Source organism: Leptonychotes weddellii, chromosome X (genome assembly GCF_054177405.1).
Source record: "Leptonychotes weddellii isolate Sample4059 chromosome X, ASM5417740v2, whole genome shotgun sequence".
Classification (NCBI taxonomy): domain Eukaryota; kingdom Metazoa; phylum Chordata; class Mammalia; order Carnivora; family Phocidae; genus Leptonychotes; species Leptonychotes weddellii.
The window spans coordinates 60504837-60524419 of NC_138385.1; the positions used below are offsets into that span (position 1 = coordinate 60504837).

Sequence of the window (19583 nt, forward strand, 5' to 3'; positions counted from 1 at the left end):
ATAAGAAGCAGAAAATTGTAACATATTTGCTTGCCAGTGGTGTCAGTCAAGAAGAGGACAATGGGCTGTGATAGCCCTGAAGGAGATGTCACCTAAAGTGAATCTCAAAGGATAAATAGACATTCTTTATATCCAGAAGGAAGGAGACATTCTAAGCAGAAGGAGTGGCATGAAACAACATGGTATAGCCAGAAAAGCTAATCTAAGCAGTATAGTGAATCAAGAGTGTCAAAGGTCAGCAGTATTTAGATGGAGAGGTAATAATAATAGCAGATCTTTCTAATGCAGTATTTCCAGGATACCATGTAAAAGCAATTTAGCTCTATGTAACAGCCCTGTGAGGTGGGTACTATTTTTGCATGTGGGAAAACTGAAGCCCAGAGAGGTTATGTCACTAACACGGTTGCACAATTGAGTGGTACCATTAGGATTCAAACCCACGTCAGCTTCAGAGTCCAACCTTTACATTGGGATTAGAAACAGGCTATAAGTTGCAACTTTGAAGAGAGTTGGCCCTATCCTATAAGTGCTACAAAGCCCCCAAAGAGAATTTTAGCAAGGAGAGTGATTAGGGATCAGAATATTGGTGATTACAGGCTCTACTCTGATGAGACTGACTGTGATTTCAAGGAAATCCCTTTCCTTCTTTGGACCTCTGTTTTTTTGTTTTGTTTTTGTTTTGGTGTGTGTGTGTGTGTGTGTGAGTGTGTGATTTCATCTATAAAATGAGGACAGTGATGATAAAGGGCTAATTTTAAGGATTCCTTCCAGCTCTTTGAGTTTTTTACTTTCAAACTAGGGTTGGGGGAGGGGCTACATTCCTAACTGGTGTCAGACTGGTGAGACTGGTAGGTACTTCTCTATGTGCTTTGTTCTTTTTTATATGTGCTTTATACATGCTGTACTTATAGCCTGGAATGTTGTCTTGCTTCTTTCCTGTCTTTCTAAATACTTTCTAACTATAGCTGCCTAACCCCCTTCTCGTAACTCCTACAGTGCTAAGTAACTAAGTAACTCCTAAGTAACTAAGTTAGCTGTGTCTCACTTAGGCCCCTAAAAATATACTATCTTTTATTCTTTGCTACCTGTTTCCTTTGTAGTCTTCTCATATATATTTTGGACTCTCCTTTTTTCCTACTTTTTAGTTTCTCTTGCCCCCTATATCATCTAACACAGTCTTGGTTACAAGGGGGTCTTGGAGAAAATCTTGTTAATCATTTTTTTTTTTCTCTTTTGGCAGTGTATGTGAGCACAGCAAAGAGAATCTTATGACCCCCTCCAACATGGGCGTGATCTTTGGGCCCACTCTGATGAGAGCTCAGGAGGACACTGTCGCTGCCATGATGAACATCAAATTCCAGAACATTGTGGTGGAAATCCTAATTGAGCACTTCGTCAAGGTATGTATTCCCTGTTCTCACCATCACTTCTCCAAGCATGTGACACTTTCCCCTAGCCATCTTTTAGAGTCGTGTCTCCTTCCCTTGTTCAAGTTGATAATGGAAGGAAATTCCATTATGACACAATGGCATTTAATACCATTTCTGACACTGTGAAATGCATTCATTTAGCAAATATTGTTCAGTTCTATAACTATTTTATTATCAGGCACCAGGCTAGATGGTATAGAAGAAGGAAAAAAACCGTTGTTCATGCCTGTACAGAGTTAATAGTAGAGTATGAAGATAGCCATATATACAAATGAAAATGATAGATATAAAAGTGGTGTGTGTACAGTGAAACCATAAAGAAAGCAATAGCTATACTTATTTAAACCTCATCCTATTTCAAAAAGAAATTAAGGTGGTATATTTTATATGGTATATAAAATACAAGGTACTATACTATCCATTATAATTAGGTCAAATGAAAAAGGAAAAATAAGGATAGAGACAGAAAATGAACCCAGAATGAGGCTAGACAAATAATTATTGACAAGTCCTGTGCACTTGCTACAGATGGCCTTTTATCTGGCTCTAAGCTTTCTAGCAGCCAGTACCATCCTGGCAAGGTATAATTCAATAAAAACTTTTCTGCAGGGGGAGGCGGCTAATGACACTGTCTAGATGGCATCGACGGTTCAAACCCAAGCTCTACCACTTACCAGCTATATTTGGTGGCATACAGGTTAGGCTTCGAAGACTCCACATACAAGCACAGGTGCTTCCACAAAAGAGCCATTTATTACTTGCTTGTGGAATAGTCCAGTGAGGTGTTCCAGTGCTGATATGGTGCTTGACAGGGGCAAGAACCCAGTTTCCTTCTTTCTTGTTGTTCTGCCATCTCTAAGGGCTGCTTCACTGCATGACCAACTATCTCCTATATCATATCAGTTGAGAAGGATGAAAGAAAGGAAAATGAAGGATACAACCCTGTCCTTTAAGGCCAGGACCTGAGAGTCACATATATTACTTCTATTTATATACCATTTCAGAATTTACTCCCGTGGTCACATCTGGCAGATGAGTTAGGGAAGTATAGTTTTTATTTGGGGCCCTCCTGTGCCCAGATAAATCTTTAGTTCTTTTTCTAAAAAAAAATGAGAGAGTGTATATTGGATCACAACTGGCATTCTCCGCTATATTATCTGTGTTACATCAAACAACTTCTCTGATAGTCATTTTTTTAGCTAAAATGGGAAGATGATAATAAACCTGTACTATGTGATGTACTATGTAAATGTCCAAGGCCACTTAGCTAGTAACAGAGCTGGGGTTTAAATCCAAGTAGCCTGGCTCAGAGTTGAAGTACTTAATCACTAGGAAGTGCTGCCTCATCAATCATTTTTGAATGGTGATATTATTGGGCATAGAGGACACTTTGGATTATCAAGAATGGGTACTTGCAGAGAAGTACAATTTATGTCAGTACTGAAGGTGGAAATTAAGGAAAATAGGGAAAGGAAATTTCAAGAAGATGACTCAGCATGAACAAAGGCTCAAAGACCTAAAACTTCAAGTAATTTGGTATTGTTGGAACATGAAATAAAAATAGCTGTGGTCAGAGATGTGATTGGAGGCAGACAGGGGCCAGGTCCTAAAAGGACTAAACTCTGTCTAGTTGAAGAGTTTGGAATGTTTGGCATTGTTCCTACAGGCTTGGGAAAGCATTGCTTAAAAGTAGAGTAGTATGATGGATAGACTGACATTCAGGAGGCATCCTCTGGTCTGTGGTGTGAAGGATAGATTACAGGGAGAGAGGCTAGTGACATTGTCGGAGCAATAAATAACTGTAGTCTGAGTCAGGGTGGTGGGAAGAGGAACAGGGAGGGAAAAGCATAGGACTTAGTGATTGGAAGTGGAAAATGTGGGAGAGGAAGATGTCTGAATTCTGGATTTCTGACTTGGCTGACTGGATGGATGGGGCTGTCCTTCATAAATATAAGAAATACAGAATGGAAAAGTTTGGGAGAAGATGGAAAGAAACTTGATTTGCTGCAGGTTGGACTTCAGATTCCTGAAGGATATCCAGAAAGCAGCATCTATGAACTAGTTGGAGTAAAGTAAGGAGTAGCAAACGTTACTCAAAGAAAATATTTATGGTAAATGTTTTAGGCTGTGCAGGTCATAGAAATCTTGCACAACTATTCAACTCCACCTTTGTATTGGGAAAGCAGCCATAGACAACATGTAAACAAATGAATATTCCAGTAAAACCCTGTTAACAAAACAGAGAGCAGGCCTATGGGCTGCAATTTCTTGACTCTTGGTCTAAAACGCAAATTTCATTTATTAATTAATTGATTGATTGATATTCAGTCAACCAGTATGTATTGAGTACCCACTATTTGCCAGGTACTATTTTAGGTCCTGGAGATACAGCCCTCATGGAATTTACATTGTAAAAGAAGTAGAAAAACAATATTCAAAATAAGTAAAATACATAGTATGTTAGATGGTAATGAGCATTAAGAAGAAAAATAAAGCAGAGAAGGGGAATAGGAAGGGTTGGAAAGTGGTTTTGCAATTTTAAAATACAGTATGTCCTCACTGAAAGGACAAATTTTGAGCAGAGATCTATAGGAAATAAAGGAGTGATTTCATTCAGCTATCTGAGGGAAAAGCATTCTAGGCTGAGAAAATGGTAAGCACTATATCCCTGAAGTAGAAGTGTGTCTATCATGTTCAAAGTACAAAAAGGAGGCCACATTAGCTAAAAAGGATTAAACAAACAAACAAAAAAGAAATATAAGAAGATGGATTCAGAAAGAAAATAGAGAAAACTGAGTAGATTCTATAGGTCCTTAGAATCCATTGGAAAGACTTGACTTTGCTGTATCTGAGTAAGATAAAAGGGAGGTTTTTAAGAGAAATAACACAATTTGATTTATGTTTAACAGGAGTATTCTGGATGCTGTGTAGAAATAAGGGTAGAAGGAAGGAGACTAATTAGGAAGCTGTTTTAATAATGCAATCAAAAAATGGTTGTACCTTGGATGAGGGTAGTAATAGTGGAGATGGTAAGAAGTGGTCAGATTCTAAATGTATTTTGAAATCAGAGCCAACAGTATTTGCTGACAAATCACAGGTGGAATGTAGAAGAGAGGAGTCATGGGTAACTTCAAGGTTTTTGTTTTTGTTTTTTATCTGAGCAACTGGAAGGATGAAGTTGCCATTTACTGAGATATGTAAGAATGAGGGAGGAGCAGATTTGAAAGAAAAAAAGAACAGAAGTTCAGCCTATGAGACATCTGAGATCAGAGAAGAAAACAGGATTAGAGAAGTAGAGTTGGCCTTCAACAGCATAGAGATGGTGTTTAAGACAATGTGAATGAATATTCTGGCCTAAGGAATACTTGTGTGAGAGAATAAATGTTAGACCAAGAATTGAAAACTAGGGAGTGCCAGTGTTTGAAGGGCCAATGGAAGAGATGACAAAACAGATTGAGAGGGATTGATCAATGACCTAAAACTTCAAGTAATTTGGTATTGTTGGAACATGAAATAAAAATAGCCGTGGTCAGAGATGTGATTGGAGGCAGATAGGGGCCAGGTCCTAAAAGGACTAAACTCTGTCTAGTTGAAGAGTTTGGAATGTTTGGCATTGTTCCTACAGGCTTGGGAAAGCAGAGCTAGGAGATAGGGGAGCCACAGAGCCCTGGAAATGAGAGAGTCTTAGGAAGGAAAGAGTGGACAGTAGTTTCAATTTCTCAAGACGTGTTATGTTGGACAAGCACTGAAAAGTACCTACTGCTTTACATAGTAATTTTTTAAAAATATAAGCAATATGTATACATGGCAACAAATACAAACCATAAAGAATAAAACACATTTCTATCCTTTACCTGTGTTCAACTCCTAATTCCAATCCTCATTTCAAGAATTTCTTGTCATTTTGGCAAAGAAAAAAAGTACATATATACACATATATGCATATAAAATATTTGACATATTTTATATGCATATATTATTCTTCTACTTAGTACAGCTAAAATCTCTGGACATTATATATAAAAATAACACAAGAAGACTCTGAAATATGGAAGGAAGAAGGTGGACCAGACTGGCTAAGGACCTTAGGACCTGAGGAATGACATGGCCACAAGTCACCTGGATTTTGTTTTTGCCTCATCTCCCAGATTGGGTGCGGTCAAAAAAGGTATCAACAAAAGGCTACTCTCTCTAGCCAAAGGACCTGGAAAGGAACAGCCCTACAACACAGAAAAATTTTAGATAGTAACCTCTCTACTCCAGCAAAACAGCACAGAAAAAAATGCAGCCCCACCCCCACCCCTTCCAGCAAATACTGAGTGGAGAAGCTAGATTTTTACCTTTGCCAGGCTGTAACAAGCACCTGAGCCTCTCTCCCCCCACTTCATGCAGTGTTGTCAAGAAGGCCAAGTGGGGAACCAGACTTTCATCCTCACCTGGTGGTAATGAGACACCATCTTCCACTCTCAATGGTGTCAGTGGAGACCACCTGAAGTGCCTGGACACCCATGCCTATTTGGCATTGGAGTAGCATCAGAGGAGGCTTGGTAGAAATACAGGACTTTCACCACCACTCAGTGGTAATAAGGCTAGCACACTGTAGTGTCAGTGGAGAGGAGACCATTTGGGGAACAGTAACGAGACGCCCCTCCCCCTCTGGCCACAGTGGTATCATCAGAGGCATAGTGAGAAATCTGAAATCCTACTCCTGTCTAGCAGTAACAAGAAGGTCTTACCTTCCACTGAGATGTCAATGGAGGCCAAGTGGAAAACCTGGACTTCCACTCCATCCTGGCAGAAATGAGGCAGTGCTCCTCCTACCTTATAGTGGCGGTGCCAGAGAAGGCCTGCTATAATAGAAGATACAAGTAAGAACAAGACTCACATAGTACCCAAAATATGCAGGCTTCAGTTGAAAATCATTTGTCAAAATCATACCAAGATGATTCATCACAACACGAATGAGAAAAGATCATCAATAGAAATCAACACCAAGATGACACAGATGTTAATGATCTGACAAGAATTTTAAAGTAGCCATTATAAAAATGCTTTAATGAGCTATTAGAAATACATTCAAAAGAAAAAAAAATAGAGAATCTCAGCAAAGTAATAGAAAGTTTCTGCAAAGAAATACAGATTCGGCAAATAAATAGAACATATAAAGAAGAACAAAGTAAAAATTATAGAACTGCAAAATGCAATAAATGAAACTTAAAAATCCAATGGATGGGCTCAACAATAGAATGGAGAGGACAGGGGAAAGAGACTGAACTTTTAGAATAACAGAAATTATGCAATCCAAACAACAGAAAACTAAGAGAAATTGTTGCCAGCAGACCTCTCCTAAAAGAATGGCTAAAGTAAGTTCTCTAAACAAAAAAGACACAATAAAAGAAGGAATCTTGGAATATTGGGAAGGAAAAATGAACAAAATGAACAAATAGAAAAATATATGGGTAAATTTAATAGACTTTCCTTTTCCTCTTGAGTTTTCTCTCAGTGATGTTTGATGGTTAAAGCAAATTGTTTTTTAGCTTTATTGAGATAAAACAAAATTTACAGTATGATCTGATGTGATTCTCAATGTATGTGAAAGAAATATTTAAGACAATTGTATTATAAAAGGGGAGCATAAAGAACATTAGAAGGAGGTAAGGTTTGTGCATTTCAGCAAACAGGTAAAATGTTGAAACCAGTAGCCTGTGATGAGTTATATATGTACAATGTAATACCTAAAACAACCACTAAAAATCTATACAAAGGGATACACTCAGAAGCACTATAGATAAATCAAACTGGAATTATAAAAAGTGCTCAAGAAGACATAGAAATCCTAAATGTTTATATAATAAACAACAAAACTTCAAAAGACATGAAACAAAAATTTGTGGAGCTGAAAGGAAAAATAGAAAAATCCACAGTTACACTCAAAGATTTTAACAGCCCTCTCTCAGAACCTTCTTACACTGTTGATGGGAATGCAAGCTCGTGCAGCCACTCTAGAAAACAGTATGGAGGTTCCTCAAAAAGTTAAAAATAGGGGCAACTTGGTGGCTCAGTGGGTTAAGCATCTGCCTTTGGCTCAGGTCATGATCTCAGGGTCCTGGGATCGAGCCCTGTGTCAGGCTTCCTGCTCAGCAGGGAGTCTGCTTCCCCCTCTTCCTTTGCCCCTCTCCCCTGCTCATGTTCTCTCTCTCTCTCTCTCTTATGCTCTCTTTCTCATGCTCTCTCTCTTGTGCTGTCTCTCTCAAATGAATAAATAAATTTTTTTTTAAATGTTAAAAATAGAACTACCTTAGGACCCAGCAATTGCACTACTAGGTATATACCCAAAGGATACAAAAACACAGATTCAAAGGGGCAATCCTCCTAGAGCACTGAGAAAGAAAACCAGAGAGTAGACATAAATTGTCAATATGAGGAAAAAGTAGAGGAAAAGTAGTATCATACTAATCCTGTGGATCTGAAAATGATAATAAGGGAATAATATAAACAATTCTATGTACACAAATTTGACAACTAAGATGAAACAGGCCAGTTCTTTAAAAAGTACAGACTACCAAAACTCACCCAACATGAAATAGATTATTTGAATAGCCCTAAAACTATTAAGAATATTCAGTTCATAATTAAATAGCATCTGAGGAAGAAATCTTTAGACCCAGGTGATTGTACTAGAGAATCCTACCAACTGTTTAAAGAAAATTTAAGACCAATTCTAACCATTCTCTTTTAGAAAACAGAATAGAAGGAAACACCTTCCAACTCATTGTATGAAGGCAGTATTTCCCTGATACCAAAACCAGAAAAAAGTACAAAAAAAGAGAAAACTATACACCAATATCCCTCGTAATTTAAGTGCGAAAATCATACAAAATGTTACAGATAGATATATATGTATATATATTATAGTTTTACATTTAAATGTATAATCATTTTGAGCTAATTTTTATATAATATGTGAAGTTTAGGTTATATATATATTTTTTTATAATATGTGAGGGTAAGGTTTTATATGAATATATATTTATATAAATATTATATTATTTTATATATATACATATGTATGTATATGTATTATGCTCAAGTGGGATTTATTCCAGGAATGTAAGGTGGCTGAATTGATTTGAAAATCAATCAATATAATCTACCATATTAACAGGGTAAGAAGCAAAATCATATGATCATGCCTATTTATGCAGAATAAGTATTTGAAGAAATCAACATATATTCATAAAAAACAAACTAAAACTCAGCAAATTAGGGATAAGGGATAATTATCCCAACTTGGTAAAGAACATCTACAAAAATAAATAGATGAATAAATAAAACCTGTAGCTAACATCAGACTTTATGGTGAGATATTGAATGCTTTCCTTTTAAGATTGAGAATAACACAAGAATGCTTCTTCTCACCACTGTTATACACCATAGTAATAGAATTTCTATCCTGTGCAATTTGCAAGAAAAGAAGATAAAACACATACAGGTCAGAATGGAAGAAATATAAATATAACTTTCTCTATTTGCTGATGGCATGATTGTCTACATAGAAAATCATAAAGAATCTATTAAGAAAACTTCCTACAACTAATAAAGGAGTTTATCAAGGTTACAGCATTCAAGGCCAACATGCAAAGCTCAATTGCATTTTTATATACTAGCAATGAATGTGTGGAAAATGAATTAAAAATAGAATACAATTTACAAACTCTCAAAAATAAGTGAAATATGTAGCTCTAAGTCTAATAAAACATTTATAGGATTTATATGCTGAAAATACAAAATGCTGATGAAAGAAGTAAAAGAAGATGCAAGTAAATTGAGAGACATCTTGTGCTCATGGAGTGGAAGATTCAATGTAATGAAGATGTCAGTTCTTTCCAAACTGATACATAAGTTTAAGGTAATTGATATCAAAATCTCAGCAAAATATTTTATAGATAGAGGGACGCCTGTGTGGCTCAGTTGGTTAAGCATTTGCCTTCGGCTCAGGTCATGATCCCAGGATCCTGGGATCAAATCCTGCATCGGGCTCCTTGCTCAGCGGCGAGCCTGCTTCTCCTGCCTGCTACTCCCTCTGCTTGTACTCTCTTTCTCTCTGACAAATAAGTAAATAAAATCTTTAAATTTTGCAGATGGAGACAAGATTATACTAAAATATGTATGGAAAAACAAAGGAACTAGCAGAGCTAACACAGTTTTGAAAATAAAGAATAAATTAGGAGGTATTACTAATATTAATTCTCACTGTATTGCCGCAGTAAGCAAGACAGTGTGAGACTGGCAGATGGATAAACACAAGGATCAATGGAAGAGAATGGAGAATCCACAAATAGCCTCACAAAGTACATCCAAATTGTTTTTGAAAAAGGTGCAAAAGTATATCAAAGGAGGAAGGATGGTCTTTTCAACAAATGGTTTCAATTGCATATCTATAGGCAACAAAAGTAAACTTCACCCTAAACCTCACATATTATATAAAAATTAGCTCAAAATGATTATACATTTAAATGTAAAACTATAAAACTTTTAGAAGATACATGGGAGAAAATCTTTGGAGCCTATTGAAGAGTCTTACTAAAGGGCTTTTAGACATGACGACAAAAGCACAAACCATTAAAGAAATCAATAAATTGGACTTCATCAAAATTAAAAACTTTTGCTCCATGAATGACCTTATTAAAAAGATGAAAAAACAAGCTACCAATGTAGAGAAAATATTTGCAAACCATATATTTGATAAAGAACTCTCAAAACTCAATAGTAAAAATCAAACAATCCAATTAGAAAATGAGCAAAAGACATGAAAAAGATGTGTGGTTGACAAATAAGCACATGAAAAGATGTTTAAGATCACGAGGTATTGGGGAAATTAAATTAAGATCACAATGAGATATCACTGCATACCTATTAGAACAATCAAAAATAGTGATAACACCAAATGCTGATCAGAGTACACAGAAATTAGATCTCTCATATACTTCTGGTGGGAACATAAAATGGTATAGCTACTCTAAAAAAGTTTTGCAAGTTCTTAAAAAGAAACTTAAACATGTACTTATTATATAAATCATCATTTACACTCCTGAGCATTTATCCCGGAGAAATAATAACATGTCCACACAAAATCTCTATAGGTATTTTAATAGCAGCCTTATTTGTAAACAAGAGCCAAAGAATGAATACAACTTAGATGTCCTTCAATGGGTGAATGGTTAAACAAATTGCAGTAATTAATACAATAGAATACTACTCAGCAATAAAAAGGAATGAATTATTGGAATAGACACCAACATCGAATGGGTCTCAAGGGCATTATGCTGGTGAAAAAGCCTATGTCAAAAGGTTACATACTGTATAATTCCATTTGTATAATATTCTCAAAATGCCAAAATTATGGAGATGAAAACGTATTAGTGGTTGCCAGTGTTTAGTGATGGTGGGGACAAAGAGTGGTGGGTGTGACTATACAGGGTAGCATTAGGCAGATCTTTGAGATGATGAAATAGTATCTTGATTGTGATTTTGGTTACATGTGATAAGATGGCATAGCATTATATACACATTTTGCTAATATTCTCCAGTTTTGATATTATACTGTAGTTATGTAAAATGTCACCTTGTTGGGGGAAACTGGGTAAGAAGTATGTGCAACCTCTCTGTACTGTCTTTGCAGCATCCTGTGAACCTGTAATTATTTCAAAATAAAAAGTTAGAAAATGTAAACCAGTTCAAATTTTTCTTATTGGTTACATGTGGGAATAATATTTTGGACATAAGTGGTTTAATAATATATATTATACAAATTTTTTAAATGAGGAAGATCTCAATATGCTCATATGGAATTATTTCCATTATATACTTTTAAATTAAAACAGCCTAGTGCAAAAATGTGTCTATAATATACTACCCTTTAAGTAAGAAAGAAGGAGATGTAAGAAAATAGAAATGTATCTTCACATTGTGTAAAGTTTTACAGGACAGGTAAACCAGAACCTAACGAATTGGTTACCTGTAGGCATTTGGTGAGTATATGTTGGTAAGAATGGGATAATGACAATGGTTTGGTAGGGACGAGAGAGGAGCAACTATTTGAGCATACTTTTTTTTTTTCTTTTTGCATAGGTATGACTTATAGAATCGTAGTAATATTTCATGTACTCAAACTAACTAAATAAATAAAATCAGCCAGGTTGGGGGAAGAACCTAAAGTGAAGTACACACAATAACAAATTAACCTTATATTACAAATCTATAATAGCCATATTGAAGAGGATGGGACAAAAAAAACTAACAACAGTAATTTGGAAAACAGTATTTTTAGTCTGCATTTTAAGACTAAAGACAAAAAGAACTGTACACAGGGGCGTCTGGGTGGCTCAGTCGTTAAGCGTCTGCCTTCGGCTCAGGTCATGATCCCAGGGTCCTGGGATCGAGCCCTGCATCAGGCTCCCTGCTCCGCGGGAAGCCTGCTTCTCCCTCTCCCACTCCCCCTGCTTGTGTTCCCTCTCTTGCTGTGTCTCTCTCTGTCAAATAAATAAATAAAATCTTTTAAAAAAAAAAAGAACTATACACAAACAGCATACTCTAGTTGGTAAATTTATTGCTCACAGTTGGTATGGGCTGGCAATTCTGAAACTAATGTACTTATATCCTAGGATTAAATAAATATGTTATGAAAAGGGAAGCCTGGGTGGCTCAGTCAGTTAAGCATCTGCCTTCGGCTCAGGTCGTGACCCCAGAGTCCTGGGATCAAGTCCCACATCAGGCTCCCTGCTCAGCACGGAGTCTGCTTCTCCCTCTGCCTCTGCCTGCAGCTCTCCCTGCTTGTGCACTTGCTCTCTCTCTCTCTCTCCCCCTCTGACAAATAAATAAATAAAATCTTTTTTTAAAAAGTATGTTATGAATATTGAAAATTAAATTTATTGCTACTGGAGATGGACATTAAAAATAAACAAAGGGGGGAGGTTACAATGATTACTGTGGTATTTGATTAGAATGGAAAGAATCAATGTGAACTCATTTTTAAAAAATATACAAAGAGATACAGAAGTAAATATGGATTAGTATGTATCCATGTCTGTCTGCTGAGAGGGCCTAGAAGCAGTGCCACTCTAGTACCAGTGAGCACACTTAACAGCCAGATCTTGGTTTCTAAATACCATTCGCCAATAAAATAACCAGGAGTTCTTAGAGAAATAGCTGATTGCAGATTTGGAGCATGGAAAATACAAGATAAGATTAGAATGTCTTGTGATGCCAGAAAGTAAGGAAAAGCTAAAAAATAATTACAAGGACATGATGAAAGGACACAGGAGCCAACATGAAATTGATCCCAATGGTCAAAGTGAGAATATTTGAGCAACGAAATGATGTTATTATTGAATTACAAGCCATAGAATAAAGTAAATACATATGATTTCATACTGATATAAACAAACACACAGGAGGGAGAATTAACAGCTCTTTCTTACCATAGAATTTTATATAGCAAATTAGAATGAATAAGAAAAATAGAAAATCACTATAGTAAATAATAGCACAGTATTTGCAGGAAAGAACCATTAACAGAACTAAAATTGGTGGATAAAATTATGGCCAGAATCAGGATATCTGCATGTGATGTGGGAAAGACGTTATTAGGGTTCGAAGCCGACGGCCAAGAAAGAATTCTTGGAGGTCTTTGGTGCAAAAAGGTGGTTTTATTAAAGCACAGGGACAGGACCCGTGGGCAGAAAAAGCTGCACTGGGGTCATGAGGAGTGGCCCATTATATACTTTAAAGTAGGAAGGGGGTTAGGGATAGTGTAAGTCTCTAAGGAATTTTGGAAGCAAGGTTTCCAGGACTTTGAGGGGGCTGGCTAGCTATTGTTGGGAAAAGGTCATTTATTACCATCTAATAAAACCTCAGTCATGGGGCGCCTGGGTGGCTCAGTCGTTAAGCGTCTGCCTTTGGCTCAGGTCATGATCCCAGGGTCCTGGGATCGAGCCCCGCATTGGGCTCCCTGCTCCGCGGGAAGCCTGCTTCTCCCTCTCCCACTCCCCCTGCTTGTGTTCCCTCTCTCACTGTGTCTCTCTCTGTCAAATAAATAAATAAAAATCTTTAAAAAAAAAAAAAAACCTCAGTCATGAGACCCTTCAGATGTATCTCGGTGGGCCATAGGCTTGGGGGATGATTGCCAACACGTAACTTGGGGGGGGTTGGAGATAAAGGAAGTTTCCAAAGGAATTTTTATACATTAAAGTAGACTTACAGGATCCTGGGGGGCAGGGATGGGGGCGGTCAGGCTAGGATTGCCTTTAGCCCTTAGCAAAGTTTTAACATTGAGGCAGTTGAGTCCCTAGAGGAATGTCACTCTGCCTGTCTCAAGGACTTGTCAGTGGGCTGTAGGTAGTAAGGAAATTTAATAATTTTTCTTCGGCCTCTGTTTCCCACATCACATGGTCTCAAAATATCTCTCTGCAAGATATTTATTAACGAGAAGTGGGGAAATAGTATTTTTATGGTGGAAAATCTGGTATCACCTGTAATAAGATATATTAACATCTTGTATCATTAATATGATGCACTGAGAGGGGTACAGCATCACTTCCTCTCTAAAAATGCATAGCCTAAATCTAATCATGAGACAATATCATAAAATCCCACATTGCCTGAATCCTACAAAATAACTGCCCAGTTGTACACACTTTTTCCATGTAAGGTGACCTATTTACAGGTTCTGAGGATTAGGATGTGGACATTTTGGGGGGTCATTATTCTGTCTGCTATAGTTCGCCCTCTGGCCCCAAAAGATTTACATCCATCCCACATACAAAATACATCCAAACTATTCCAAGTTCCCCCCAAATCTCAACTGATAATGGCATCAATGCAAGTCCAAAACCTCATCTAATTATTATCTGCTCAAAAGTCACAAATTTCATCATCTAAATTATCTAAACTACATATGGGTGAGTCTCTTGTTATAATTCATCCTAGGGTGAAATTTCTTACCATCTGTTCACCTATGAATCTAGAAAACAAGTAATTTGCTCCCAGAATATAGTGGTAGGACAGATACAAGATAACAGTTACAGATACTCCCATTAAAAAGGGGGAGAAAATGAAAGGAAAAATGAGCCACCAATACCAAGCAATTTTGAAATCCAACTGGGCAAATTTTTTTTTTTTTTAAGGTTTCAAGGCCTGTAATAATCCTCTGTGAATGTGGCTCAATCCTTTGTGCTTACAGCTCCACCCTCTGAGTCATCCTTCCTTTTTCATGAAAAGTAGCATATGTTTGAAGCTGAGTAGTTTCATTAGCCTATTTCCTGCTTGTAGAATTTTGAGGGTCTGAGCCTTCTTTAATTTCATCTACTCTCTGTCCCTTTGAGGCCAAGCTGGCAGTGTTTATGTTGGTATAAGTATCCTCAAAATCTTGTGGGTCCCCCAGGTATGTCGTTGAGATTCATCCTACTAGACAAGAAGTTTCTCCACAATTCTTTCCTAAATAATCCCTTTAGCCATACCAACTCTAATTTTGGCTTTTACTGAGACAGCTAAGGGGATTCGTGAGTCATATGCATAATCTCTTTAAAGAGCCCCCTGTGTAACTACTATGCTCTTTTGATCCTTCTGAGTCACTAGCAAAAGGCTATCTAACCATATCCTTGGCTTTCTCTCCAGAACATGCTTTTCTGACAGTGTATGTCCTAATTTTAGAATCTTTTGCAATCTGCACAGGCTGTGAATTTCCTACATTATCTGGTCCTAGAAGACCTACTCCCCTTTTGCTTAACAGTTCTTTTCTTAATTTATGTCTTTGCTCTCATGTTTTAGTATAAACAGCAAGAAGAAACCGGGCTACGTCTTTGATACTTTGCTTGCAAAACCCTTCAGCTAAATAACTAAGTTCACTGTTTACAAGTTCTGCTTCCCACCTTACTGTAGGACACAACTCAGCTAAGTTTTCTGCCACTGTATAGCAATAATCCCTTTTCCTCCAGTTTCTAATAACATGTTTGTCATTTCCTTCTGAACCCTCAGCAGCAGCATCTTTAACATCCATAATTTTACCAATAGTCTGTTTATAACAATTTCAGTGTTCTCTAAGACAATATACATTTTCTCTATTATGCTCCTCACTTCCTTCTGAGCCTTCACTAGCAGAATTGTTAATATGCACATTTCTAACAATTTGTTCAAGACAGTCTAAGCTGTTTCTATCATTCTGATCACTGCCCAATTACAAAGCCACTTCCACAATTTTATTAAAATTTAAACTTCCACAATTTTTAAGTATTTTGTGTACAGCACACCACTTCCAGGTACCAAAAGTTATATTAATTTCCTATTGTTGCTGTAAAAAATTACCACAAACTTTGTGGCTTAAAACAAATCAAATGTATTATCTTAGCAAGTATGGAAGCCAGAAGCATAAAATCAGTTGGCAATGCTACATCTCTCTCTCTTAGCCCTTTCCAGCTTCTAGAAGCCTCCTGCATTCCTTGGTTTGTGCTCCTTCCTTCATCTTCAAAGTATAGTATCTTCAACTTAATCAGTCAATCTCTCTCTGTCTCTTTGTCTCTCTTTCTCACTCCCTTACTCACCAACTCACCTTTGCTTCTGTTATCACATCACCTTATCTCTCTGACCCTCCTGCCTCCCACTTATAAGGACCCTTGTGATTATAGTGGTTTTACCCAGATAATCCAAGATAATCTTCCCATCTCAAAATCCTTACCTTAATCATATCTGCAAAGTCTCTTTTGCCATGTAAGGTAACATAATAACAGGATCTGGGGATTAACACATGAACATCTTGGGTATCATTATTCTGTCACACCAGTACTCTTCAAAAGTGTTATGGTCATGAAAGACAAAGAAAGATTAAGGAATTATCACAGACTGGAGGAGACTAAAGTGACATGACAATTTAATGCTACATGGGCTGCTGGACTGCATCTTAAACCAGAAAAAAAAAGACATTAATGTGAAGACTGACAAAAGTCAAACAAAATTTGTGATTAGTTAATATTATTGGTCAATATTAGTTTTCTTATTTTGATAACTGCATTATGATTATATAAGATGTTAGGGGAATCTGCATGAAAGTTATATAGAAACTCTGTTCTATTTTTGCAATTTTCCTGTAAGTCTAAAATCACTCCAAAATAAAAAGAAAAACACTTTTATTGATATATACTGGCACCATCATTATTTGGTCTATTCACATTCTTAATAAACTAGGATATTACCGAATGTTTTAATGCTATCCAGATTGTAAATGAATAATTATATTTCATTGTTTTCAATGAATTTTTGAAATTATGAATGAGATTGGTTATCTTTTCTTTAAAGATTTTTTTTTATTTTATTTATTTGAGAGAGAGAGAATAAGAGAGAGCACATGAGAGAGGGGAGGGTCAGAGGGAGAAGCAGACTCCCTGCTGAGCAGGGAGCCCGATGCGGGACTCGATCCAGGGACTCCAGGATCATGACCTGAGCCGAAGGCAGTCGCTTAACCAACTGAGCCACCCAGGCGCCCTGAGATTGGTTATCTTTTCATATGTTTATTGGTTATATTAATTTGCTAGGACTATAATGACAAAATGCCACATACTGAGTGGCTTAAACAACAGAAATTCCATCTTGAAGATGGAAGTCCAAAATCAAGGTGCTGGCAGGGTAGTTTCTTCTGAGACCTTTCTCCTTGGCTTGCAAATGGTAGCCTTCTCACTCATGTAGCCTTTTATCTGTGTGTGTGCCTCCTTGGAGTCTCTTCCTCTTCTTATAAAGCCACCAGTATTATTGGATTAGGGCTCCACCTTTATGACCTCATTTAACCCTAATTATCTTTTAAAGGCCCTATCTCCAAATACAGTCACACTGGGGATAAAGTCTTCAAAATATGAATGGGAGGTCACATTTCAGTCCGTAACAGCTATCTATTTTAGTTGAGAGATGGGGGTGGCAGATTGTTTTTACTGGGTTGAAATTTGGATGCGTGCCTATTATTCTTGTACACCCATTTAATCTTTAGTCACTAAAAACTTCACTTCAGGATAGTGGTTACTTCTGTGAGAAGAAAGGCAGTGCAGTTGGTGAGGATTATTAATCTTAAAATGAGTGGTAGTTACACAGGTTTTTGTTATAATATTTTTAATCTCATATCTATCTGAAATATTTCATAATAAATTATATTAAATATTTAGTGGGAGGTGAGGAAATGAACATTAAGTAACTTAGTTGTAAAAGGAAAAAAATTGGAGGCAGTGGCTAAAGAGACATTGATTCAAGAGATAATCTTTTTAAAACTGATAAACCTGTACATGTTTATAAACCAGGGTGAGTAGAATTAGTATGATAGAAGCGATTAAAGATCCAAGTGAGAGAGAGGGTAACTGATGGAGGGAGGTCCCTAAGGAGCTTTGAGCAAATGGCCTCCAGGTTACTGCAAGAAGGATTGCTTTGGATGACCTTTTAGGAAGGCAGGGATTATGAGGAAGCAGTGTCTGTGAAAACTGAGGAAGATAATGATTGCTGTACTCCATTTTCTCAAATAAAATGTAAGTTTATCTTACCTGCTGAGAGTAAGGGAAAATGGGTGTAGGGCTGGAGGCTTGAAGTGAGTAAGAGAAGGTTTAGAACAGTCTATGAAGGGAATGGAGAAAGCTGGCCAAAGACGTGTTACAGGGTTGTTAGGAAATTGCACACCATAAATCTAGAGTGGTACCATCCTTGGTGGGGCTTTACTTTCCCACCCAGCACTGCTCAAAAGCCAGTGTGTACAATTAGAAAAGACTGATTATGTGCTGCCTTCAAGTGTTTTTAAGGAAGTGCAGAAAATGAACAAAGACCAAAAATGCTGAGGTAGTTATTTATTATTCCACCATTTAGACCAATCTGAGAAGGACGGGAAGGAATTGAGGGATTTGGTAAACTGACCAAGAATAGAGAGAGCGAAAGCATGAGATTGCTAGAAGGATAAGAAGTTGTCATCAAAGTTGGATACTAGCATTTATTTTTCTTTTCTTTTTTTTTTTTTTGAGCTCTATGTACAAATTTAATGTAAGGTTTCCATTCAGGTGCAATAAGGTTATTTACTCAATATACTTAACAAAGGTATGAGTGCTAGTATAAATTACATAGATATAAGGAATGCACTAATTTTATGAGCAAATTTATCATTCCTTTTTTTGTGTTTTGATTTTTATGTGTGGGAAATTATATTGACTGATTTCAGGGGATTTGTGCTTCATTTCAAGTTTTTATTTAAATTCTAGTTAGCTTAACATATAGGGTAATATTGGCTTCAGGAATAAAATTCAGTGATTCATCACTTACATATAATATCCAGTGCTCATCACAACAAGTGCCCTCCTTAATACCTATGATCCATTTATCCCATCCCCCACCTACCTCCCTCCATCAACCCTCAGTTTGTTCTCTATAGTTAAGAGTCTCTTATGGTTTGCTTCCCTCTCTTCTTTTTTAATCCCCTCCCCTATGTTCATCTGTTTTGTTTCTTAAATTCCACATGAGTGAAATCATATGGTATTTGTCTTTCTCTGACTGACTTACTTCATTTAGCATAATACACTCTAGCTCCATCCATGTCATTGCAAATGGCAAGATTTCATTCTTTTTGATGGCTGAGTAATATTCCTGTGTGTGTGTACACACATCTTCTTTATCCATTCATCAGTCAATGGACATTTGTGTGCTTTCCATAATTTGACTATTGTTGATAACGCTGCTAAAAACATCTCAGGGTGCATGTGCCCCTTTGAATCAATATTTTTATATCCTTTGGATAAATACCTAGTAGTTCAATTGCTGCATTGTAGGGGTAGTTCTATTTTTAACTTTTTGAGAAACCTCCATACTGTTTTCCAGAGTGGCTATACCAGTTTGCATTCCCACCAACAGTGTAAGAGGGTTCCCCTTTCTCTGCATCCTCACCAACACCTGCTGTTTCCTGTGTTGTTCATTTTAGCCATTCTGACAGGTGTGAGGTGGTACCTCATCATGGTTTGGATTTGTATTTCCCTGATGATGAGTGATAGTGAGCTATCTTTTCATGTACCTGTTAGCCATCTAGTTGTCTTCTTTGGAAAAAGTGCCCATTCATGTCCTCTGCCTATTTCTTAACTGGATTATTTG

The 19583-nt window shown here is 36.9% G+C and overlaps 1 protein-coding gene across 3 annotated transcripts in view; it reads left to right on the forward strand.

Annotated features, from left to right (window-relative positions):
* Nucleotides 1-11975, forward strand: part of OPHN1 (oligophrenin 1) — a 362794-nt gene extending 350819 nt beyond the window's left edge. The window contains exons 18-19 of one of the 3 annotated variants that reach the window (XM_081808749.1): nt 1241-1400; nt 2040-8408. In XM_081808749.1, coding sequence (XP_081664875.1) covers nt 1241-1400; nt 2040-2066 — 187 coding nt within the window. In that variant the 3' untranslated portion in view covers nt 2067-8408. The other 2 variants (XM_081808750.1, XM_081808748.1) reach the window with 2 other exon arrangements.
* The last annotated feature ends 7608 nt before the right edge of the window (nt 11976-19583 follow it).